Below are 26,389 nucleotides of genomic sequence, written 5' to 3'. Positions count from 1 at the left end.
CATTCCTTCAACGATAGTACACAGCGACGTATCGCTCGCAAAAAGAAGAAGAAGCGAAACACACGTTCTACCCAACGAAAGCGAAGCGGCTGTATAAAGAAAAAAAGCGGTTAGAAGGACAAGATCTTCTGGCAGCCTTAAAACAATAAAAAGAAAAAAGAGGAAGGTAAAAACTAAATCAAGAACAGTGTCTGATATTTTCTCTTAGATCTATTCATTGAAAAAATAGCTTTTTTACATACACATTCATGCGAGTGTACGAAATCAGAGCTTGAATTGTTTACGTTACCGCCAACCCAAACAACTATAGAAGGAACACAGTGGGTGTACTATAAGCCTATATCATCTCTCACTGTTGATGCACCTATTGAATTCGTAGTGCCAGGGCAGGGGAAAGAGTACATTGATCTAGCGCATACTAGGTTGAGCTTAAAGGTTAAAATTACTTCAACAAACGCGAAGCCCGAATTAATATCGGAAGTAGCCCATGTTAATAATTTACTGCATTCGATGTTTAATCAAGTCGATATTTTCTTGAACCAAAAACTCGTATCGCCTCCAAATAACGCGTACGCGTACAGAGCATACATTGAAACATTATTGAATTATGGTGTTGGTGCAAAATCGTCACACCTTACGACTGTTCTATGGTATAGTGATACAGCTGGTAAAATATATACTTTAGGATCTTCTAATGCAGGTTTTGCTGCTCGTAGAGATATCCTAATAGACAGTAATGAGATTGACCTTCTTGGTCATCTTCACTGCGATATCTTCAACCAAGAAAGGTACTTGATAAACAGCGTCGAAATGCATTTACGCCTTGTACGCATAAATGAGGCTTTTTGTCTTATGACAAACTTACCTGATTATAATATTCATGTTAGTGAGGCATCTCTTCTTGTAAGAAGGGCAAAAATAGCCCCAGGTGTTCTTTTAGCTCACGCTCGGGCTCTGACCAAAACAACCGCAAAGTACCCACTGACACGCGTAGAGGTTAAAGCTATATCAATGCATGCGGGGGTACATGGTGATACCTTAGACAACGTCATATTAGGACAGTTACCTAAACGAATCATTATAGGATTTATCGATAATAAGGATTTCAACGGTAAAAGAGCGTTGATAATTCGATAATTATAAAATTAATTATCTTTCTCTGTATCTGGACGGCAATCAAATACCGTCAAAACCTCTACAGCCGCGCTTTGGTACCTCTGGTCTATACGTAGATGCTTATCATACTTTATTTTCAGGTACAGGTATTCATTTTTTAAATCAAGGGAACACGGTCTCGCGTAGTAATTACCCTCTAGGATATTGTCTCTTTGCTTTTGATCTTACACCCGATTTTTCGGCGAATAGTAACACCCACTGGAATCTGGTACGCCATGGTAGTGTCAGAATTGAGGTCCGTTTTGAGGAAGCATTAAGTACAACAGCTAACTGCATTGTGTATGCTAAGTATGATAATGTGTTGGAGATTGATGCGTCACGGCAGGTAATTGTGGACTTCAGTGGCTGAATAAAAAAGAGCTTCTCTAAACAGTGAAATGGTTAGTTGCTGTTGAAGAGAGCTATCATGAACATCATTGTAGATATACAGGGTTTAAAAGATAAATCGCGTTCTTTCGTACCAAAAGAAGTTGCAATAGTGTCTGTACAGTGCTCGTACACAGGCCACTGGCTAATAAAACTTCCTCATAACTATATATAATGAACTACCGAATAATTTGAAAAGAGAAAATGCGTGGTTACAACGGTATTACCACGGGTTAGGTGGTGTGAAGGCTCTACAAGCCTACAAGACATAAACAATATTTTGAAAGAGGCTGTGCTGAGTGCTGATCGAGTTTTCACTAGAGGCTCAACCAAATCAAAATATCTAGAACAGCTCACAGGGTGCTTCATTGTAAACTTGGAAAATGACTTTGAGGAGCCGTCATTTCACAATCTTTCTGAATCTATAACAACGTGTATTCATCATGGAATGCTACGTGAAAAAAAATACCGTGTACGCATGCTCTCTCGACAATGCTTTAAGAATTAAAGCATGTTTATCTCGCAACGACTGTATTGGTTCTTTACGGAAATATAGAATTACCAAAGAACGGTGTGGCCCATCGTGGTGATCTGTGAAGAGAAATAGCGGTCTTGATTAACTGTCAATTATTATGAACAGTCTTCAAATTCTACACGCTCTTCAAGGCATCAAGGACCATACAGTAGGCGTATATCCGGCTGACCGTATCCCTAAGGTGTGGGGTAAACCAACAGCATTTGTGGCTAATACTGATGGACATAAACAGCCAGGTACCCACTGGGTTGGTTTCTACGTCAATCGAAATGGAGTCGGTTGGTTCTTCGATAGCTACGGATTACCCCCGATCATCCCTCAGCACCTCAGCAGCCTCCGAAGGAACTGTAGAATCTTCAGATGCAACAATTCGCAACTTCAGAGTGCGGATTCACAATGTTGCGGACAGTATTGCATTATGTTTCTTCATCATATGTGTTCTGGGTTCGGTATTGATAAGTTCAGAAGCATATTTTCAAGCGACTTGTCGCGCAATGACCGAATAGTGCATGATTATTACAAAGACTTTATCAGCCACTGTGATAAAAGTGTGACGGTTGATTCTGTTTCTAATAAGATTAGAAGTTTTAATAACCGTGATCAGTTTGAAGAAAAAAATGTATACTGCATTCAAAACTGTTGTTCACGCTCACGTTTTTTGCGGGTGTCTCGTATTTCATAATTTTGCATGCTTTGCAAAAATATGTACTATCTATGATGGGGTGGGGGGGAATATTCGCTCTTAAGAGGGGATGCTCGTATATAAATGATTCGCAGCAAGGAGTGCATCTATCTTATACCGTAGTACGATACGAAGACACCGGACCAAAAAATAGTCTATCAAGAGACTCGGTAGAGTCTCGGGACAAGTACATTGACAGCCCTATCGTCTGCTGGCCCGAGGCTCTCGCCGAGACTATACTTTCTCTGAATAAAACGATTCGCGGAGGTGGGGGTAAAATTGGCATGTGATTTTCTTTAATTGCGAAGCCTATGTGTTATGTACGACTTTGAAAATTGAACTTTCAGCTAATTGAGAAATTCTCTATCGAATGAGCCCAAAATCAGCATTATTGGTGGCGTAATTGCTGAGAAAAAACTTTGCACTGGCTCAAGATTATGCAAAAGTTACCAACACATTCAAAAATTTATGTGCCTGTATATTAAATTATAACACCATCAAAGGCACTTTGATGCTATCGAGTTTCTGATTGGTTGGATCTGACGACATCCATTTTTAGACGATGTGATTGGTTGTTGAAATTAGTTGTTGATGATTGGAAATCTGGCGTCAACTTCATAACGTAGCACACGGCGCAGCACAGCTGGTAACAGCAGTCATAAATTCGATCGATATACATTGAAGCGAAACACACTCTCAAACACTTATTTCGACGACACGGCACGCACGGGTTGGGAGTAGATTGGCCGAAAATGGCTGCTGTCACTATTTCCGGTCGGACAAAGTCACTAGCTGAAAAAAATGGGGTAAGATAGTTGTAGAAACAAGGCACAGATGTCGCAATAAGCTTTTTCGTCGATAAATTCGAAAATTACAGTCTCGGCGGCAGAGATTCTCATTCTCATATGAATTCATACGATAGATACGCATCCGAGACTTGTTTTGGCAGTTATACGTCATCTTGACATTTGAGGTTATGATCCCCAAAGTGTGTTGATGCAGTGATAGAACTTGTGATATATGAAATGGCAGGGTGTCAGTACATCACCGAGCAATTGGATCCGGCATTGTTCGGTGATGTACTGACACCTTGCGCAACATGGTCCCGATGATATTATTGCGCTTACGAAGAGGGCAATCGGTGAGAAAGAGGGCAAGGGCGACCACAGAACCAACATCGAAATCATCAAACTCGAAGAGCGCAGAATTGAAGAGGAGAGGCAGGAGCAAAAAGAAGGAGAAACTGTGCCGCATCCAACGATACTCACAAGCGACGACAAGAAAGACGAAATTACAGCGACAGATGTGAAAGTCAATGTACAAGCCCTCGACTCGATCGACAAGGTAAAGTTTAAAAAACAAATTGGAAAATACTCATCTCTCGTTTTCAGTTTTCGAATCATTGAAATATAATTCGTTGATATATACAGGAGAAAACGAAATTGTCCGTCGAGAAGGAAGAACTGAAGGAAATGAAAAAAGAAATGGCTGAATATCAAGAGGACATACTAGAACTCGACTAAATAAAAAAAGAAACGATTGGACAATCAGACATCTCAAAGCTTCCAACGGTGCCAAGAGATTGTATACCAAGCTTAATAAAGTGGTTAGTATGATGGTCGCAGTCCTTGCGGAACTTGAATAATCTGAAAAACAAGTCAAACAGAAAATCGACTCGCTTGCACCTGAGGAGAAACCGGATTCGAAGGTCGTCGAAGAATTAGTGCGAATAGACGAGCTCATAGCTGCCATTAAGCAAATTCACAGCATACCCGACAAATTTAGGTTGAAACATATGGTTGAAGTACTCCGGAAAAAGAGAAAAAAACAAACAGCATGTGACTATTATTTTTACTATTTATTACTATGGAGACGATGATGTTGGCTGCAATAAAAAATGCAATAATAATTGTTATTATTATTATTATTGAAGATTTTTCAGGCTACTCCTGACATTATCCTTTTTCTCACTTTTTCTCTGTCTTCTTTTCTATCGTCGAGAGAAGGTTATTTGGATGCAGAAGGCCGAGGATTATGGACGTCGATGATTTCTATGTCCTCTTCTACTTCTGGAATTGCTGTAATAAAGAACATTTTTTAGGGATACAAAGGAAAATTCATATAGTGATGAAGTTATATTTTGAAATCGCCTGCAGTTTATTTCGAAACGTTTAAAACTTAATCTCACCCGATCGTGTATTATGCGATGCGCGAGCAACGGTATTTAAAAACCGTTTAATACGCAATTTTCGTTCCACCTCGTCGTAACTTGCCAAATCTCCAAGCTCGTACCAACTTGCACTCAGAAGAGCCTCCGTCTCCTCCATTGAGCGACTCCGTTTTCTATGAGGGCGTACACCCTGCTCAACGGTCAAAAAATCGAGATGGGCTGACTCCACCAGTATCTTCAAGGTCTCTATGATATACAAATTCATTACTAACTTGCACTCAATTAATTATTACGAATTGCTTCATTAGTATGCTCCACGTGTATGACAGTATAAAATTTATCAAATAAACAACGGATAAACTTACTCATAAATATTGTAAACTGCGGACGGGTGCCTGTTGCATCCTTCAGTTTCCGGTGCCACCGCTCAAGTGGATTGTTGGTGCGGACTTTTTTTTGATATTGATTATACGCTGCCGGACCTTTCTCCTTGATCCAGAATCGCTGGTAGTATTCGCGCACATCTAAAAATATTTCAGCCAATTCTGGATATTTCTCTTGGAGCTCATTGTCAATAGTCCGAAATCCTTCGGCTACGAATTCGGGAGGCAGGAGGCACAGGTTCATGAGATCTCTCTCAAATGTGTACGCCTCTCTAATGAGTTGAGGGCAATGACGCCTCACTCGTATTAATACCGATCTCGATTTACATCGTTTCACTATAGCCTGAAAAAATAACATCAATTAACCCATTTAATCTTGCGAACATTTATTACAATGTCTAATAGAAAACTCATTGTATATTAGTCAGAGTAAAAAATCTGAAAATAGAGCCGATAATAAAAAGGAGTAAAAAAGAATTGAAAAAATATAAACTGATGTTATTACCTGACTATGGTGAAAACGACAACCATGTAGTTCCGCTGTCGGGAAAACTGTTTTAATAGCATTTTGCAGCGCAACTTCGAAATCGCTAATAATTATCTCCGGTTTGAGAAAAGGCATCATTATTTGGGCCATACATTTTAGCACCGCTGTGTATCCCTCTTCAGTTCGTCGACTCATCAACGCGAATGCTATTGGAAAATACTGGAAAAAAATTTGTAAGGTTTATATATTAACATATTAACATTATTATATTATTATTATATATTAACATTCATGAGAGCACAACAGAAACAGCAGCAGCAGTATGTACTTCATTGCGATGTTCCACCATGATATTCAACAACTGAGTCGCCCCGGTGACGTTTGGAACAACATGAAAAGTTCCATCTATGAAGAAAACTTTTACTCCCTCGAAAGCTGTTATAAAAGTATCCCACCCCAGTACAACATGAACCTCGATTTGTTGCGGGTTTCGGTTATCGATGACACCGTACGTCTCGAGGGTATGTGACATTGATTGGATGGCACCATTACTTTCTAAATCAATGGAAGTTATGGTATACTCCATTTCCTTCCTCCATGTATCACTTTGCAACACCTGTGCTACTTCGGCGATATTTTTTGGGACGACGGCAATCTGGGAGCCTTTACGCCAATTCCTCATAACTGCCTTCATCTTTGGATATCCGAGGAGTTGAGCCGCGACTTGATTTCTGAAATATATCCCATATTAATATTATGTAACGAGACGTCCTACTGGCACGACCCCTGGGGTATGACACCCATCCTTACACCTCTGCGCTCTACGCTCTGGCGTGGTATCCATCGAGGGCTCGGCGAGGCCTCGTGAGACCGAGTTCTTAGAGCCGACGTCTCGCAAGAAGCCCCGCCTCTTAGCACCATCGGCGGTCCTTCTTACCGAACTCCGCCTGATTGACAACCATCGACGCTCTCTGAGCCACACCTCTAAGATCCTGAGAGCAAGAAGTACCTCTTGCTATCTGATATACGCCTGATAACCCCGCGGGCAGACTCCCGCCACAAATTGTTTATCCCAAGCTCTCTGACCGATCCAGCGGGGGGATCTTCGCAAAACCGCCCCTACTCGGACCGCTCGAACCCCTACCCGGTAATCCCACCGGTCACCGATCGACCTACTAAAGAAGGGAGGATTCTCCTCTCTTCCCTGAGGCTATTTAAGGACGAGCACGCCGATCTCCGCACGTTTTATTCTTCAAGTACTCAATTGCTCAACATCACCGGGGACAGTCCTCTTCGGGTAAAATCCCGATCTTTATTATAGAGCCTATCTCGCTCTTACTAACTTCGCCCTGGAGCTCGTGATTAGGACTCCAACCCCTGAGAAAGCCCCAGCATTGCGTCTGGAAGCCTGACTCTGGAGTTGGAGATTCATCTTGGTGATCTCAAAAAGAAGTAGGCAGAACTAAGCGAATTTCCCGTAGGGAGTCTGTTCAGGAAGCAATAAAATTCCTCACCCAAGAAGGAGTGCGATAATTAGAGTGCTTTCGCAGATTCCTTCACGGATTCCACAAACTCAGGAAAATACACCGCTTGATTCTCCCTGTTTTCTTTCTAGAATCTGTAGACGACACGTTCACTAGAGGTTTTGCCAAATCCTCGATTCTATCCAGCTTCTCTGGTTTTGAATACGGTCGTTAGCCACGCTCGTATTCCTCGAGACGGAGTCTCAATCGGCTAAATTATCCGTTGGGCTGAATCTCGGACCCACACATCTTGTACACGTGACGCCAGCCTCTCTGGCGTGAGTAAAAATAGCGTCCTTAGCCATTCGCCCGAATGTCGGGATCCTGAAATTCGCGAACATCTAAAAAAAACTTTAAAGGAACGGAATCCTTAGCGTAATAGGAAAAGCAGGAAATCTCGTTACTACGCACAATCGTGCGAACCCCGCGTCGTTGTACTCGTTCTCGGGCGATAAGACTGAACCGCCCAGACTCTAGCAACGATCTCGCGGGGCGTAGAGCGCGGAGCGCTCCGAGAAACACTCCTTCGACTCCTTCTATCCTGCTAGTATTCCCGAGCCTCTCCCAAGCTAATCTTCAAAAAACGACCTCTAAAACACAGTGATAAACCAATCTCCAGTAGTGAATTGCTCTTCTTTGACTAACAAGTAGTCTATTAATTAAAATCTCAAATCTTGGTATTGTTTTGTTTAATTATAATTATTTTCCTCTTGCAGCAGCGATCTCTCTCCATCGTGTTGATGCCGATGATGAAGGGTCGATATTGTCACACATGAAAGTGACACCTCTACGCTGAGGCCATTTTTAATAACCCACGTGGAGAGATTCGCTGCCTAGTGAATAAAACAAACCTCCTACAGTCCTCTATTGCTAGGCTATTCTTTTATCCTCAATTGGAAGCGACTCGAGCCCGAACTCCTTTCCTTCCTCCCTAACTTTCTTGTTTCGGAGCTCTCCTCGTGAAACGAAACGTTTCAATTAATATTAATATTAATATTAATATATCAAATATTAATCATGCCACTTCTAGGTCGATTCCTCGGATTCTTATTTTTTCCCCTTATTTTCCTTCTTTCTTCATTTCGAAAATGAATATAAATTAATTTTGAAGATAATAGAACATACATTTTCAATTCATTTCAAATTTTTTGAATTATATTTCAGCGCATGCGCCGATGGCTCGACTTTGACATTACGCGTGGCGTGTTCCTCTATGTTACGATTTTGCTCTCTATCCCGAATGCCAACTTAACCTCAAATTTACAATTTTTTGTTTGGGTATGACCTACTACGATACTATACATTGTCACGAAAGCAAAGTTTTCGCCTTCTTATTCGGAAGAAGTAAGTACAATTTTGAAACGTTCATTATTGTTTTTACGTTGGCGAAAAAAATTTTGAAACGTTTATTTTTATTTTATTCTTCAGATGTATCGGAATGTAAGATGCCGGTGGCTCTGTCCTGGGCCACAAGCCATGATTGTTTTAAGAGCTTAAAATATATAATTATTGACGAATACAATTTCGTCACAAATCATCAAGGTAAGATTAAATTTAAAACAAATATATATTGTTTAATTAGACATAAATCATCAGTAGCCTGAGCCGTACATTTCATTATACTTGTTTTTGAATTTCAGCTCCTGCCGAGTCAGTGAGGAGAAGGAGGAAACAGCCATCCGCTTGTCAGCCCAAGCAGAGTTATACCAGATGTGGACCACTGTTGTCACTGCTCTGAAGCTCAACCGTGATATAATAAGAAGTGCCGCAGATGGACCTCTAAACATATCTCGAATGAGCGGTTCGTGACAGGAGCTTGACGAGCAAATGAATCGTTTTACCGAACGCAGCACGGAAGAATAGAAAAAGGTATGCAGGTCTTAATAATATGATCCACATTGTGTTTGCGCTCAGATATTTGTTATGTATTATATATTTTTTATAGATATTTATTTCAGACTGTTAACGATTGGATCAGAGCGACAGCGACCAAGTACCGCATCCTTAGAGCAGCCAGGGAAATAGGAGAACGAACAATGAGCCTATTTTTCAGTGACTCAGAAAAACGCCTCCTACATCTGATAGGCTTAATTCCACACTTTGTATTGCAAATTAATTCTAAATAAATATTTATTCTATTATTTGTTGTTGTTTTCACATAATTCCGTCCTTGTTTCCAAATATCATCTCTTACATCCTAGGTGTCCTATCTTTTCTTTGCAGAATCTTTTTCTTTTTTATTCCTTTATCATTTCCTTTATTTGTTCAAATATTTTATTACAAATGAAGTAAAAATTATGAATTAAGTATTATATTCTGAAGTATATAATGAAGTGTAATGTTATGAACTAAGTAAAAATATAATAAAAAATGGAAGATAAAATTAGGCCTGATGGTTCTTACTCTTTAGCCTCTTCGTCGTATAATTGTTTAAACGTTCTGGGTTGTCTTCTTATTTTATCAAACAAATTCTTGCGGAACGTCATTATATATGTCTTCTATATCATTACTGTGGATGTGGGTGAGAGTAAATTTTTGGTCACTCTCATCCAGAGTGCCCTTCCCCGGACAGCCTTTCCAATGGTTTTTGCACTGGAGGTAACTGGAATGAAAAAAATTCTTATAAATTTTGATGGAGGGTGGATAAATAAAACGATATATTAATTAATAGTTTGATAGAATCATCACCATATGTACCAAAATTACCTTATTATTCGTCCATCACTGTTCAAACAACGTTTGTTTCTCTTATAACTGTGGCCATCGAAAATTGTGTCTGGCATATTATATATATGGACGCTGTACGACCGAACAAACATTTTGATTTTTGTTCATCGTGAAAATCTCCACTTATAAACAGTTGATAATTTTATGATAAAACGCGATACCGAACCGAAATAGGACTAAAAGAATAACAAAAATTGTATAGACTTGTCTTTTTACGACTCAAAGAATAAATTTGCAACAATGTACCAGCAAACGACGAACAAAAGAAGATCGTGAAGAATTAATTCAAAAAATAGCGGCAAAACGTTTTTCAGCGCCCATGTTAGCATCAGGCGGCGAATAATTCAAGCAGCAGAGACGCGGAATTTTTTTTAGAAATTATTATTATAATGGAATCATGATGATATGATAGTAAGAAAATATATAATTTGCATGAAACTCTTGAGGTTTATTTGTTCCTGATCACTTATACATTTACAGATATTTTGAATAAATTGGTAAACATAAATTGTATCAAGTTATTGCCCATTGACGAACAAAAGAAAAAATGCAACTATTTTCGGGAAAGTTTATAAACTGACATTCATCTATTGTAATAAAATTATTAAAAAATTATTAAAAAACAACTTTTTAAAACCGTTGCTCATGCATCACGCACTGCACAATCGGGTGAGCTTAATTTTCAATCATTTCGAAACAAATTGCACACGGTTCCAAAATAATTTATTGATGACTATACTTGTCGTCGATTCTGGATTCAGTTATTCTCATTTAACTGTTGCTGCTGCTGATGCAGTTGTTGGTGTTGTTGTTGCGGCTGTACTCCCGAAGGGATTACATTTACACATTAAGACAGATTGTGATGTTTTGTATTTTTTTTTATCCAGGAGCGTGCGCGCTTCGATCTTAATCTCAATTGTTGAACATAAAGGACATCAGCGAAGCTTCAAATAGCATATATTAGGGGTAATGGAAACAAAAAATATCTTGAAATTGGAAAGAAACGTGTTTTTTAAAATCGATTGACAATGGAACAGAGAAGAGAAGAAAGTGAGGCAATTGGGATACTGTTGGAAAAAATATGATAAAATTGGAGACATTTTTGTTAGCTATCATACCTTCTGGTTCTCCTTGAATGCTTCGAATGCTGTACGTTTCTTACCGGTGAGTCTGTAACTCGCTAGTTTTTTCTTCGACATCTGTCTAAAAGAAAGCTGTTAGAAAAAATAAAAAAATTATTAATTTGTTCATTGAAAAACAAAAATCAATTTAATTCCTGTATACGAAAATCAATTATTCCCTCTTTTACCATGTAATTTTCAATAAACACTCCATTTTCCGGAGTTTCAAACTTGAAAAAACTTCGGGCTTTAGTTTTTTTCATTGTATTCGTTATAACTTTTAAACAATGAGTGAACATTTATGATTTTTTGTACCACTTACTTCGAATATGCTTCGTGATCGGAATGTTAATTTAGAATGGCCAAGCATGACGATATGTTTGAAGTGTTTTCGAAAGAGAATTCTTCCCTCAAGGTTTTGTTGTGCATTTCGTCGATGGTCAAGCTCCAACGATTGAAAATCTCACTGCTCGGTGTTGATGGAGCAGTCTGAATTTAAACAAGCGCTACAAACGACATGACCGCAACGACGACAGTGATGTCGTCTGTTGAACATTGAGAATATCACGACACGGCAACAACTGAAGTCGCTTGTCTGTATTTCGGGAAAAGAAAAAAAATACGTGAATGATTTTTCTTTGTTTTTCTCAGATTCAAGTGTGATTTGAGTACTTCAGGTTTTATTTCGATGGGTTTTGTCATGACTTCCATTGGAGATGGCGTCGATGTCGTTGGATTCCCACTGGATACTTGCTGATAAGTTATACATTACTATGGTCTGTCATATTACTCACAGTTTTGGAATCTAGAACAAGTGCATAATCTTCTTTAGGAAACAAAACATTAGGGGTCTGAGTCAATTTCTCTGGCTGATTATACCTTTTGATTAATATTTATGAATAAAGAACAAGAGCATTTCCGTACCTTGATTTTGCGATTGACCTGTGGTATAATAATTCTGATTCGAAGTTGGCTGTTGATAAGAGCCATTAGAATACTGGGACGAAGGCGTAAGATTGGTAGTAGCGCTGTTATTAGCACTGGTGTAACTTGAATTATTTTCCAGCTGGTCATAAGCAGATTGTTCAGCGATGTCTCCGCTTTGTGGTATGCTCCAGGTCGTAAGCATATCTGGGATGGCCTCAGTACGAGTCTGTTAAGGAAGATGGAATTTGTCCTGGGTAGTTAGAGAACTATTGCCATAATTATGGGATGATGATTGATTTATTCCCATGGATATATTCCCTGAGAGATTTCCTTGGTTATAAGCAATTTGATGATTCGAAGGCATGCTGTGAAATCCTGAAGAGGAAACGACCGTGATTGATGCACGAGCATCGGGGCTTGGATTTCATAGCCACGGTTGTCCAGAACCATGTTGCGCAAGGTGTCAGTACATCACCGGGCAATTGGACCCTGCATTGTTCGCGTATATCTATTATATACGCGAACAATGCCGGATCCAATTGCTCGGTGATGTACTGACACCCTGCCATTTCATATATCACAAGTTCTATCACTGCATCAACCCACTTTGGGGATCATAACCTCAAACGTCAAGATGACGTATAACTGCCAAAACAAGTCTCGGATGCGTATCTATCGTATGAATTCATATGAGAATGAGAATCTCTGCCGCCGAGACTGTAATTTCCGAATTTATCGACGAAAAAGCTTATTGCGACATCTGTGCCTTGTTTCTACAACTTTTTTTCAGCTAGTGACTTTGGCCGACCGGAAATAGTGACAGCGGCCATTTTCGACCAATTTACTCCCTACCCACGCACGAGTGTTTACATCGGCGGCCATGTTGAAAACCTGTCACTTCGCGAAGCGGCGCTCGGGAAGCGAGGCGCTCAGCGCTGCCAACTCGATTTCGCTTCACCAAAATTCCCTAGACTCGCAAAATTCTTGATTTTATTCAATTTTAATTAAATAATATTATTCTTGTTCAGAAAATTAATGCGGATCATTAGAAAAACATATTTGGAACAAATGGGTGAAGATTTCAGAGTAAAATCATTTAAAAATTTAAGAAAACTTTTCTTTGAAAGATCGAGCGTGCACAGTGCGCATGCGCAATGACCTACATTCAACAAGCACGTGCAAGAACGTGACTTTCGGCAAATTTGTGAATAAAATAAAATAAAAATAATCTTATGGACAGAATTGATAGAAAATAAAACAAAATAATGGAGAAAGTCATAAAATGAATTAAAATTGATCAAAAAACTGTTTTATTGAATTATATTGAATTCTTGCACATGCGCGGTGTGACTACAGCTCGACTCGGCCAATTGGGACCCACGCGGGGGAGTTAGCGCACCAATCAGAGAATTTAGAGTGGGAGTCCCTGGTTCGAGATTAAGTCGCGCAGCGAATTGGAGTAAGGGACAAAGTCCAAGCGCGTTATTATTATTATTTCCTTTGTTCGGGAGAGTATAAAAACCCGAGCGCAGAAGATCCGGTAGCTAGTCTCGTTTCGAATCTCGCCACGCTAGACTCCCTTACGCAATAACGCTCTCTGAGCCAACAAAGAGCCAGTCACGTCTCAACTCCTTGAGAGCTCGACTCGCATGTCAATAACCAAAAGCCAGTCTTGCCTCCGGATTTCGCCGCGTGTACTCGCCATAATAACGAGAATAAAGAAAAAGAGAATTTTTCACTCATTTCAAAAATAGCTCTAAAAACAAAGAGCAAAATAACATCGCTATTATCCCACTCAGAATTCAAACAGAATAACACCTTTCCTCCTCACGCTAGGAGGGCCGGGTTCATTCGATTTCGTTTGAACTCAAGATTCCTAGGTGAGTTTCTGATCTATCCAGGAGGGCCGGGACAGTTCGATTCCGTTCTGTCTCAAGATACCTGGTAGATTTCCAATCCTTTTTTCTATCCAAGAGGGCCGTGGCCGTTCGATTTTGTTCGGTCACAAGATTCTTGGGTAGGACTCCTACCTTTCCACGCCAGAGGGGCCGGGACAGTTCGGCTTCGTTCTGTCTTAAGATCTCTGGGTGGATTCTTTTCCATCAACGAATCATTGTTTTCTGAGTGGTGATCAAATTCTTTCAAAATTATTAAAACCAAGCAAGTTTTCTTTATTCTTAAAACGAGAAAATTTCGAGTCATCTATCATTTTGAGCTATCAAGAGACTCGGTAGAGTCTCGGGACAAGTACATTGACAGCCCTGTCGTCTGCTGGCCCGAGGCTCTCGCCGAGTATACTTTCACTGAACAAAACGATTCGCCGTGGTGGGGGTAAAATTGGCATGTGATTTTTTTGAATTACCGAAGTTATGAGTCATCTGAGGCTTTGAAAATCGAACTTTCGGCTAATTAAGAAATTGTCTTTAGATTGCGCCCAAAATCAACACGAGCGGTGGCGTAATTGCTGAGAAAAAACTTTGCACGGGCTCAAGATTATGCAAAAGTTACTGACACATCACGAGTTCGACGTATACGTATACGCGTTTTGACGTAGTTAGTGGTAGTAGAGTTGTTGCCTCTACGCATTCTGATTGGCTCAACGATGTCGGCTCCTCCAGCTGCTAGGCCGACCGCGGGTGAGGCTCAAGTGTTAGAAGGCCTAAAATAGCGAACAGGCATTCTGTATATCTATATATGCGTTATACAGAATGCCTGTTCACCATTTTAGGCCTTCTAACTTTTGAGTCTTACCCCGACCGCGCTCAGACTCCGTGAATATTATATTATATATATATATAAAAACCATGTGTCAGTTTTCGATCATCGTATAAACAAACGGAGTTTTGACATTATGGAATGCATGTGGGATAAATAAAAAAAACTTTCGTCATCTAACGAAGTGCATAGTACTAAAACCTGTGGAATGCTAAAGTAAACCGGTATAAAAGAAGTCGCGTAAATGTAGTCTGTGATCTGTCGTGTGTAAAAAAGAATAAAATAAAAATGAAATGCATGTCGACGAAACTTTTTAAGATTTCATTAATTCGTTTGACTGAAAATAAGTTTATCATTTATATCATTTGTAAATAGGTTATATGATATCAATACATCGATACGCACATCCGAAACCACCTGAAACTTGTTTTCATACTGAACGTCATTTTGACAGGTGAGGTTATAATCCCCAAAGTGCTGTTGTGTGCAGACTCTAATTAATACATGAAAATGGTTAGTGAAAAGTGGTTAATATTTATTTTGTTAAAACTTGTGGTATACTAAACCGGTATAAAAGCGGCCGCGTAAATGTAGACTCTGTGTGTGCAAATAAAAAATATAAAAAAATGCGCGATGTATATGTCAACGAAACTTTTCAAGATTTCATTATTTCGTTCGATTGGAAATAAGTGTCAACTGAGATAATCTTTCAATTAAACCAGAGTTCGCGGAATATTGTCCAGTGTAAATATATCATCAGTTGCGTGATAACATATCATATGTAATAATGTAGGTCATATATACGAGTTCCCTTTGATAGCTGTGTGGTAACGAACCGGCCGGGGTTTGACGTTACGAAGTGCGGGACATATGTAATAAACATTCGCATAGTTAGTGAATAATATAAATAAGGCAAATCAGTTTATCAAAAATAGGTCTGGAAGTTGTAAGAAAAAATGTTCGTCAACTTATAACGTCAAATTTTGTTTTTGCGATCTGAAATATCATGGTTGATAATTAATAAAACAAGAACACACGGAACTGTTAGTATATATAATGTGAGAAACTCCAATCGAATAAATGTTTTGTAATTTATTTTTGTGTCATCATTATTTTTGAATATTCCCATATTTTGCTTCCTATTGAGTCTGGCTCTGCTCTTTCCGATCCTTGTTTTGACTCCATCGGTTTGCAGCGGATCGATACATATTATTAATTGGTTGCCTAATATGTGTCCTTTAATTTTCTACCATTTCTTCATGCTGATTGTGGTAACCTGATTCAAGTGGTTTCCGACTATGATCATTATTCGCACATTTTGTATATCAGAAAAAATACTTCAAAAAAGTAAAAAAAGAACGCCAAGTATTAAATAACCGCCCCTCTAGTTTCGAATGATCTTTACTATATTTTCAGTAAATGAAAAATTTCCTTACCCATTATTTATTGCTAATATGACATAGTAGGATGAACATAGTAGGATGAACATAGTAGGATGATCAAGATAAGAAAAAAAATATGAGATCATTTTAGCATAGCCAAGGATTTTGAATAAATTTCGATTTCTGCAAAGAATCATGTTACACCTCCAACTGTACTGGCTAAAGAGTTTTGTGACTTCAAGCGTTCCCAGAATGATTTTGCGATTAAGATATTGTTATTCTAATTCACTGTCAAAATTACACACAAATTTGGCGTGGATGGTTTTCAAATGAAAGCTCGGGAAGACACGATTGATCAAATATACTATTCAAAATTAATGGTTTGATGAATAAAATAGATTCCTGAGATAGTGTATAGATGAAAGAGATTAATGAAGAAAATAAAATAATTAGCAAATATGAATGATTTAATGAATTATTACACAATAAATATCCAGGCGAATGGTTGAAATTATTGAATCAACATACGAATAGGATGTGGAGAAAGTATGGTTTTAGGAATAAAAGAAATAGACAATCTGGTGAATGAATTAGAGAATGGGATACAGAATACTTGTGATGAACCAGTATATGGATAGGTAGACAAGTAAAAAATTCATACGTGGCTGGATGAAGGATAACGAAATAAGAAACAAATGAATTAGTGGGCATTGAAATTCGCTCTAGATGCAGACGGATGGAGCATTAGCATTCCTTCGCCGAGCTTCCATTTGAAAACCATCCACGCCAAGTTTGTGTGTAATTTTGACAGTGAATTTGTGCATTAAATTAGAATAACAATATCTTAATCGCAAAATCATTCTGGGAACGCTTGAAGTCACAAAACTCTTTAGCCAGTACAGTTGGAGGTGTAACATGATTCTTTGCAGAAATCGAAATTTATTCAAAATCCTTGGCTATGCTAAAATGATCTCATATTTTTTTTCTTATCTTGATCATCCTACTATGTTCATCCTACTATGTTCATCCTACTATGTCATATTAGCAATAAATAATGGTTAAGGAAATTTTTCATTTACTGAAAATATAGTAAAGATCATTCGAAACTAGAGGGGCGGTTTTTTAATACTTGGCGTTCTTTTTTTACTTTTTTGAAGTATTTTTATATTGATTTGGCTTTTTTTTTAGAAGAGTGACAATTAGTAAATATTTTGGAAAATTATACATTTTTTCTTATCGCCAAAAAATTTTTTACAAATGATTTGTTTAAAGTTGAGTAACTACCTTCAGATGGCGAAAGCAATCAACGCTACTAAATATTTATTTTTTCTATGTTGACGGACAAAAACTGTTTAGTCAATTTCAAATGATGTAAATCTTGTCTATATTAGAATGGTCTTATATTTTTTTCCCTATCATGAAACAAATAGTGTTTTTGCAAGGAGTCTGGTGTAGGTGGTAAACGAATAATAAGTACGCCGGTGGTGCGAGAAAAATAGTGAGGAATTTATTGTTCCGCTGTTCTATGTTAAAGTACAGTATTTGCCCGACAATTAGTGCGATTAAGCCCGATGATGAAAATGGCGAGTGGACCCGGTGTTCGTCGAGCACGTGCGAGACGAACAAGATGGACGACCGAAGCGTGCTCGTGAGAAAGAACCCGATGACTTTTAGAGATATACCGTTAAAATGAGTCCGAGAGAATGTTCCGTTAAATGCGCAGAGTCCGTGTAATGATTTGAACCGAAAATGAATAAGAGAACCCGAATTTGATACCGAAAACTGGTGAGAAGGTGAGATGCAGTGATTAGCCGTATTGCACGCTTCAGCGACCGGATCAAGACTGCGGCATCAATCATGGAGATCGATGATGAAGCCCCGCGCACATGCGCGGTGTGCTTCCCCGGTCCCGTGCTAATTACTGCCCAGGAGGTGGCGACGCCCCCCGTGAGCGCGTGAAACGAGCACCCGGCTGCTCTAATTGCACGCGCCCAAAATGTCCGAACCCGCGAACTGGCGACGCCAGCGGCGGAGCGCGAGAGCCCGGCCCGAATTCTCTCGCGCTACCGTCGAGGCCTCGCTCAATCCTGAACATTCCGCCCGCCATCGGCAGCAGTGCTGTCGATTGATCCCGGTTGAGGCACTGGCAAGAGTGCCAGTTTGGTGATAGGCCGTGTGAGTGTGGTCGTCGCCGTTTTGAGAGTAACCACCCGTGTGAGCCCGTCCTTTCCCGGATGTAGTTGTGTGACCCGTGCCCGTGGCCACTTTGTGGGTGCCGTGTTTTCGTTCATGAGTAGAACCATAGACCCGACCCGGATGTCGTGACTCGGATGATGCCATTTTGATATAGCCTGCTGCCGTTGCAGGTATCCTGATGACCAGTGCTCCCAGTAGTATTGAACCCGTTCCTGGAGCCATTGCCACCGTGTGAGGCGACCTTGAGGCACATCCCGTAATGAGGGCTCAGGAATGGAGGTGAGTGTGTCCCCGATGAGAAAATGCCCAGGGGTGAGAACCGAATAATCATCCGGGTCATCCGACAGAGGCTCCAACGGCCGCGAGTTGAGTATGCCCTCAATTTGTGTGAGAAGAGTCGTAAATTCTTCAAACGTGAGACTGGCATCCCCAATCGTCCGTCGGAGATGATACTTGACCGATTTTACTGCGGCCTCCCATTTTCCGCCCATATGAGGTGCCCCCGGTGGGTTGAACACCCATTTAATCCCGTCAGTTGCCCCAGTGTGCTGAATGAGTTCGGATTCCCGTGTACCCGTTTTGAATAATTGTCGTAGCTCCGCTGCTGCACCCTGAAAGTTGGTTCCGCAATCACTTTGGATCGTGTGCGGAATCCCGCGTCTGCCCGTGAACCGTCTGAGTGCTGCGAGGAACCCGTCCGTGGTTAAATCTGTAACAACTTCAAGGTGCATAGCGGAGGTAGCGAAACAAACGAAAATGCACAACCAGCCTTTGTGACATTTGCTCCCACGCCCGCGCCAGCTTTTGAGTGAAACTGGCCCCGCGTAGTCGACCCCCGAGAAGAGAAACGGCCTTGCCGGCGTAACCCGTGAGATTGGCAACTGACCCATTAGTTGCTGTGCCTTGAGCGCCCGGAAGCGCGCGCACCGCACGCAACGCAAAATGTATGAGCGTACTGGCCCACGCCCGCCGATGATCCAGCAGCTCTGCCGTAGATAAGCCAAAGTGAGTTGAGTCCCGCCGTGGAGAGTGCGCTCGTGGGCATCAGCGATGAGAAGTGCCGTAAGTGGTGAGTCCCGAGGGAGAATGACTGAGTGCTTGCAATCAGGTTGTAAGGCTGAGTGCTTCAGCCGTCCTCCCACCCTGAGAATGCCTTGATGATCTATGAAGCCCGTTAATCGCGTGATCGGATGCGATTTTGAGAGAGTGTAGCCCGATGTGAGTGTTTTAAGCTCTGAAGTGAAGTATGCTCCCTGAATGGCTTTCACCCAATAAAGCCGTGAGTTCTCCAGGTCTCCCGGTGTGATGTTGGCTGAACCCGATGTACCGTCGCCCGCTCTTTTCAGGTTTGTAATCACCTTGAAGAGCCATGAGGTGATTCGCAACAACCGTGTGAGAGATGAGTATTTCAAGATGAGATCGTAAACCGGTGAGGGTGATGTTGCGAGTGAGAGTGTAAGACCTGGCCGCTCTTCGAGCGCCGCTGCGTCCCCCGTCCCGATGCGATGAGTTGGCCAATGGAATGAGTCTTTGGCTAACCAGTGAGGCCCGTCCCACCATGATGAATGTCGCGCGAGTTGTGAGATGGTTAGCCCCCGTGATGCGCAATCCGCTGGATTGTCCCGACCCGGTGTGAATCTCCATTGGGCCCGTGGCACGAGCTCCTGTGCCAGTGATACCCGATTCCGAACAAAATCCTTCCACCGTGAAGGATGAGAAGTGACCCAAGTGAGCGTTACCATTGAGTCCGTCCATAGGTATACCCGTGAGTCATCAAGGCCCAGCACGTTTTGCACGTGGTGTGTGAGTTTAGCAAGCAGCACCGCTGCTGCGAGCTCCAACCGAGGAATTGTGAGCCGTTTGATCGGTGCGACCTTAGTCTTAGCGCAGACTAGTGAGACCGTTGTTTGATTACCCGCGCCCGAAACCCGAACGTACACAGCTGCGCCCATTGCTAGTTGAGATGCATCCGAAAACCCGTGTAGTTCGACCGATGTACCCGTCGCGATGTTGAGCCACCGCGGTACCGAAACCGTCCCGAGATGCGATAGTTCCTGCCGAAACGCGACCCAAGAGTTGCGAACTTCCGTTGACACAAGGTCATCCCAATTTAACTTTTCTAACCAAAGCCTTTGTAAGAGAACTTTGGCCCGAATCGTTACCGGTGAGAGAAAACCCAATGGATCGTATAATTGTGCGATCTCCGAGAGAATGATGCGTTTCGTGATCCCGTCCCCGGCTGTGTACTTGTGAACCGTGAATTTGAACACGTCCGTGTGAGGAAGCCATGCGAGACCAAGGACTTTTGTCTCCCATTCTTCAAATACCCGAGCGTTTTCCGTTGATGAGGTCGCTCCGACCGCCGTGAGAAGCTCCGGATGATTGCTCTGCCACTTGGCCAGAGGAAAGCGGCCCGCTGTACAAATCCCGATGAGTTGCTCCGCTTGCGTGATGAGATCTGCGAGCTGGTCAGCACCGCCGTAAATATCGTCCACATATCGCCCCTTTGTAAGAGGGGCGACAGCTTCGGGATATTTCCCGCCCTCGTCTGTAACCAGTTGATCCAGGGCCCGTCCCGCGAGAAATGGTGCTGACCGAGTACCGTAAGTGACCGTGGTGAGATGGAATGAAACGACCCGCCCGCCTTCGTCCACCCATAAAATGCGTTGTAAGTCCCAATCACTTCCGTGAACCCGAATTTGCCGGAACATCTTAACGATGTCGGTCGCGAAGACGAAACGGTGTCGTCTGACCCACAAGAGAACGTCCGAAATATCTCGCTGCAGTTTCGCGCCCGTGTGCAGAATGTCGTTAAGCGAAATTCCCGAATCTGTATTGCACGACCCGTTGAATACAACACGTAACTTTGTGGTAAGCACCCCGTGGTGCGGCAAGTAGTAAATGGGCCCGAGCGGGGCGTGATTGCCCGAGACTCGAGTCATGTGCCCCAATGATTCGTATTCCCCGAGAAACGTGTCGTAGAGGCCCTTGTAGCTTGAATCCCGATTGAGTTTGCATTGTAGTCGATGGAGACAGGAAGAAGCTGTGTGAAAAGACCCGCCCAATGTCCCCGATGCGGATTTAACCGGCAATCTGACGACGTACCGCCCGTCTGAGTTCCGTTTGTGTGCCGTCAAGAAATGAGTCTCACATTCCTGCTCGTCAGGAGTGAGGTGCGATTCGCCCGAGCCCGAGACTTCTTCCTGTACCCAAAACTGTGTGAGGAGAGCCTGAAGCTCCTGATACCCGTGATCCACTGCAGCGTGATGAACCAACCCGGCTGACTGTTGAGAAGAGTCCATAGGACCGAGAACGATCCACCCGAAAACCGTATTCTGTGCAATCGGTGTGCCGTGAGGCCCCCGCTTGATCTGCTCCCGAATGAGTTGCCCATAGATGTCAGCCCCGAGAATTAAATCGATGGACCCTGGTGAGAGAAATTCCGGGTCTGCAAGTGGAAGACCTTGCAGATGAGAAAGTGAGATGTTAGGAGGTGTAAATGAAGGGAGAGTAGGCATTAACTTTGACAAAATGTGAGCTTTTATTGAGACAATGTCCGATGAGTGCATAGACCGAAGCTTTACGCTAACCACCCCGCGCGTGTGGCCCGAATGCGTCCCGCCGATCCCGATGATCGGTATTACCGATGCTTCCCGGTGAAGCTTGAGTTGCTGCACGAGAGAAGCAGTGATGAATGTGATCTCCGCGCCCGTGTCGATCAACATTCGTACACGGTGAGAAGCCCCGTGTGGTGTGATGAGGTTAGCTTGACCCGTTGCGAGAAGAACTGCCGGCCTGGCAGCTCCCGAGGCGGACAAAGTTAATGCCCCGTTGTCTCATGCGGAGCTTGATGAGGATGGTCCCGCCGTAGAGGCTCCCGATGCCTCGTCCGACTTGACCGAACGTGATGGTGCAGGAGTGCTCCCGTCCCGACTCCACCCGACGTGGATCATGGTGTGATGCTTCCGTTCGCACTCCTTGCACTTCGTCGTCGTCTGGCACGACGACACGTTGTGCCGACCCAAGCAATTAAAGCACAGCCGCAAGGACTGCACCTTTTCCCGCCGATGCTCGTTGGTGAGCTCCCGAAATTTGGGGCAGGCGACGATGAAGTGCGCCTGCTGGCAGAGCGAGCATGATTGCTGGCTCCCCGTTGTTGCCGCATGAGCCCTTGCTGACGGCCTTGAGGATGTACCCGGTGCTGATTTGCCCGATCCCGTGTTGCTTCCGCTCCGAGAGTGAGGAGGACCCGTGGAGACAGCAGAGCCCTCAAGAGCCCGAGCCCGATTGGTGAGGAACGCCCGCAATTCTGCCAATTTTGGCTGAGTTGGTGATTGGCCCGCTTTTGTTTCCCAGGCGACGCGACTCGAGGTGTCGAGACGTCGCGTGATCGCATACTCGAGAACCCAGTCCCAGTAGTCGATAGGTGCCCCCAGAACCCGGAGTGAGTTGTACGCCTCCGAGACGTCGTGGATGAGGGTGCGAAGATCCCGTGCTGAGTTTGGTGAGATGACCGTTGTACGAAAAATGCTGTCCAGGTGAGAGCGGATGAGCACCCGTGTGTCGTTGTACCGATCCGAGAGAATCTCCCAAGCCGTTGCGAAAGATTCGGCTTCTATTGCGAGGCTGGCGATGAGTTTCGCCGCCTCTCCCGATGTGGCCGTCCGCAAATAGTGCATACGCTCGACATCAGTGAGCGATGCGTTGTCCCGAACCAAAGATGTGAATAGATCCCGAAATTAAATCCAGGCTGAGAAATCCCCGGTGAATGTGGGTAGAGAGATCTTCGGAAGATTCTCCCTCCCGATGGCTGCAGCGCCGCCCGATGTGGAAGCTCCCGTTGAGGAAGGCTGAATCTCGTCCCGAAACCGAGAAATGATTGAGGTGATGCGCTGGTGCAGGTGGAACGCCTGCGAATATACGTCCCCGGTGACGTATGCTCCCGAAGAATTGCGTGGAGCCCAATAAACCGACAAAATCCCCAAAAAAACCGGAGGATATTGTCCCGTAGTATGAATGCTGCAGCCCGTAATTTTTGTACAAGCCCGAAATGCTTGAAGAGACGAGGTGGCCCCGAACCCGCCCGACCCGCGCCACCTGTCACCGTTAATCCCGAAAGTGCACAGAATACCGATAAAGCACCCGCGAATTTGTCCAAAATTCGATAACGGAACGTCACTGTAAACCCGAATGCGAAGTGTCACTAATCACTGCTAGAACCCGTGAGAAATGTCCGTTGATTTTGCCCGAAGTCACTGGCCACTCCCGAAAAGTACCCAAGATTGCCCAAAAAGGTGTGAAAAACCGAGTAATTGCCCGTAACGGTCGTGAGAATTGTCCATGCATTGAGTTTAGCCGATGAGTTGCCGCCGAATGTCCGAATCCCGTGGAAAACCGATAAATTACCGGTGCGCGGTAATGTGACCGTTACTTTACCGCCCATGACCCGACGCCAGTGACTGATTACCGACTGCGCAGCGCCGCGCCGCACCGCGCGGTGAGCGTCCCGAGAATGAGAGCCGAGATCGACGCCAATGTTCCCGCGCGCCGAGAGTGAGAGAGAAAGCGCTACCGCTGAGCCCGCGACCGCACACTTGCTTCACTTCCCGCACTGATGTCCATTTTTCCAAATAAATTGATGAATAAAGTTTGCGAAAAAACTCACCCGATGTGAAGACTCACTGAGAAAAAACCCGTTGAGATCGAAGAATCGATGAGAGTGCACGGTCGATGACCAAGATGGCCGCCCGTTGAGCTCGAACCACGTGCGAACCACGCCGTGGAGACGAGAATGTTCGAAGTCCCGTTGAGATGCGATGCGCCGTGAAAAACCCGTTGAAACCGTTCTCACTGAATTTTCACTCACTTTTTACACCCACTCCGCGCGCACTTACCACCAGATCCGGCTCGAAGGACCAAAATGTTTTTGCAAGGAGTCTGGTGTAGGTGGTAAACGAATAATAAGTACGCCGGTGGTGCGAGAAAAATAGTGAGGAATTTATTGTTCCGCTGTTCTATGTTAAAGTACAGTATTTGCCCGACAATTAGTGCGATTAAGCCCGATGATGAAAATGGCGAGTGGACCCGGTGTTCGTCGAGCACGTGCGAGACGAACAAGATGGACGACCGAAGCGTGCTCGTGAGAAAGAACCCGATGACTTTTAGAGATATACCGTTAAAATGAGTCCGAGAGAATGTTCCGTTAAATGCGCAGAGTCCGTGTAATGATTTGAACCGAAAATGAATAAGAGAACCCGAATTTGATACCGAAAACTGGTGAGAAGGTGAGATGCAGTGATTAGCCGTATTGCACGCTTCAGCGACCGGATCAAGACTGCGGCATCAATCATGGAGATCGATGATGAAGCCCCGCGCACATGCGCGGTGTGCTTCCCCGGTCCCGTGCTAATTACTGCCCAGGAGGTGGCGACGCCCCCCGTGAGCGCGTGAAACGAGCACCCGGCTGCTCTAATTGCACGCGCCCAAAATGTCCGAACCCGCGAACTGGCGACGCCAGCGGCGGAGCGCGAGAGCCCGGCCCGAATTCTCTCGCGCTACCGTCGAGGCCTCGCTCAATCCTGAACAAATAGTGAGGAAGAAAATTTCAAATTAACAATGATAATATGTGAAGATCATTCAAAACTAAGGTTGCGGTCTTTCAATATTTGTCGCGCTTTTTTTTTTACTTTTTTTAAAGTGTTTTCACTACCGAGAAAAAATTTCCGAATAAAAGACCAATAATGTTCCGCGCTCTTTTTTCTTCTACTAGGCCACTGGTTTAAATCTCGGATGCAAGAAGGAGCATTTTAAAGGGAAGAGCTTACTTTGTTTTATTTTGGTTTACTTTGGTTTATTCGAAAAGTCATTACGACCCTTTTTACGGGTGCTACGTCATTTCGAAAGACGTTGATTTTTGGTTTGTTGGATTCCCCTTTCAATTGGACCGCGTTTTCACATGAAATTTTTTCTCCTCAATTCTACAAGCGAATCCTCAAAAGTTGAGGTTTTAGATTCAATTTTTTTATTGGAAACGATTTTTTCGCTCAATCATCGCGTTTTTAGCAAAAGAAAAATTTTGAAAATTCCCGCGTATCGCGAGAAATATTAAATTTCACACGATATTTCAAACGTAAAAAGAGTCGCATCAGCGATTGTTTATTCACTAAATTTTTTTTAACATTTTCCGCCATGCAATTTTCAGTGAAACTTCAAGTACCTCGATTGTCGTAACTCTGAAACAATGAGGTTTTTTAATGAAATTTGAAGGAAAAGTTTTACCTTTTATTCAATTTCAGCTCATGGGAATGATATCAGATTTTTTAAATTTTTTACTTTAAACAGTTATGGATTGATCTAGGTTTTTCGAGAATCATGAAGTCGTATTAGAATATTCAACGTAGAAAAAGTGTCATTTTTGCTTTTGAATTTTTTATTGATCGATTTCTTTATAATAAGACATGGCACGAAACACTGAAATGCATTCTTGAGAAACTCATAGAAAAAATACTGTGAATTGTGTAAAAAGTACTCATAAAATGTTTGTCTCATATCAAAGAAACTACCTTTGGTGTACAGCACTTTTTTTCACAATTCACGAAATTCACAAGTTTTTAAAAAACGAGGATTGGCATCTCATACCACGTATTTGCTCTGTGTACGTGGGCGGAGCCAAAAATCTAATACTACTGCACTAATAGTATTAGTGTATTCATGCATACTGCCAGCACCACCGGAGTTCCATTTAGGAACTCCAGCGTTTTTGAGGGAACACGTATATACGACACACGCTCACTTTCAAAGTAGTGCGAGCGCACTACTTTACGCGCACGGAGCGAATAACCTGTTGACTGGTATATACAAAAAAAGTCGGGTCAGTTCTGGTAATAATGTAGGATATGCATACATTTAGAAAAAAGAAAGGAGAAGAGGAAAGACAGATCAAATTCAAGACACAACAAATCCAACAGTATTGGCCATTTTTAAATGTCGCTTTTGCATT

General features: G+C 42.7%; 2 protein-coding genes and 1 long non-coding RNA gene across 3 annotated transcripts; 1 reads left to right on the top strand and 2 right to left on the bottom strand.

The window, feature by feature from the left end:
* Window positions 1–8,079: 8,079 nt before the first annotated feature.
* LOC122406439 (uncharacterized) lies at window positions 8,080–9,413 on the top strand. Its single transcript, XR_006259962.1, has 4 exons — window positions 8,080–8,666; window positions 8,751–8,864; window positions 8,963–9,191; window positions 9,268–9,413. It is a non-coding gene; the product is annotated as an uncharacterized lncRNA (long non-coding RNA).
* An 8,862-nt stretch (window positions 9,414–18,275) lies between these two features.
* LOC122406326 (uncharacterized) lies at window positions 18,276–22,115 on the bottom strand. The gene has a single exon (XM_043411721.1). The coding sequence runs from the start codon at window positions 22,113–22,115 to the stop codon at window positions 18,276–18,278; it is 3,840 nt and encodes a 1,279-aa protein (XP_043267656.1).
* Window positions 22,116–22,226: 111 nt separating this feature from the next.
* Window positions 22,227–23,069, bottom strand: LOC122406325 (uncharacterized). The gene has a single exon (XM_043411720.1). It carries the CDS (start codon window positions 23,067–23,069, stop codon window positions 22,227–22,229), a length of 843 nt encoding a protein of 280 aa, XP_043267655.1.
* Between the last annotated feature and the right edge of the window lie 3,320 nt (window positions 23,070–26,389).

The sequence above is a fragment of the Venturia canescens genome, chromosome 2 (genome assembly GCF_019457755.1).
Source record: "Venturia canescens isolate UGA chromosome 2, ASM1945775v1, whole genome shotgun sequence".
NCBI lineage: Eukaryota > Metazoa > Arthropoda > Insecta > Hymenoptera > Ichneumonidae > Venturia > Venturia canescens.
The sequence above is the reverse complement of the archived record's forward strand: the minus strand, read 5'-3'. Positions and strand labels throughout refer to the sequence as shown.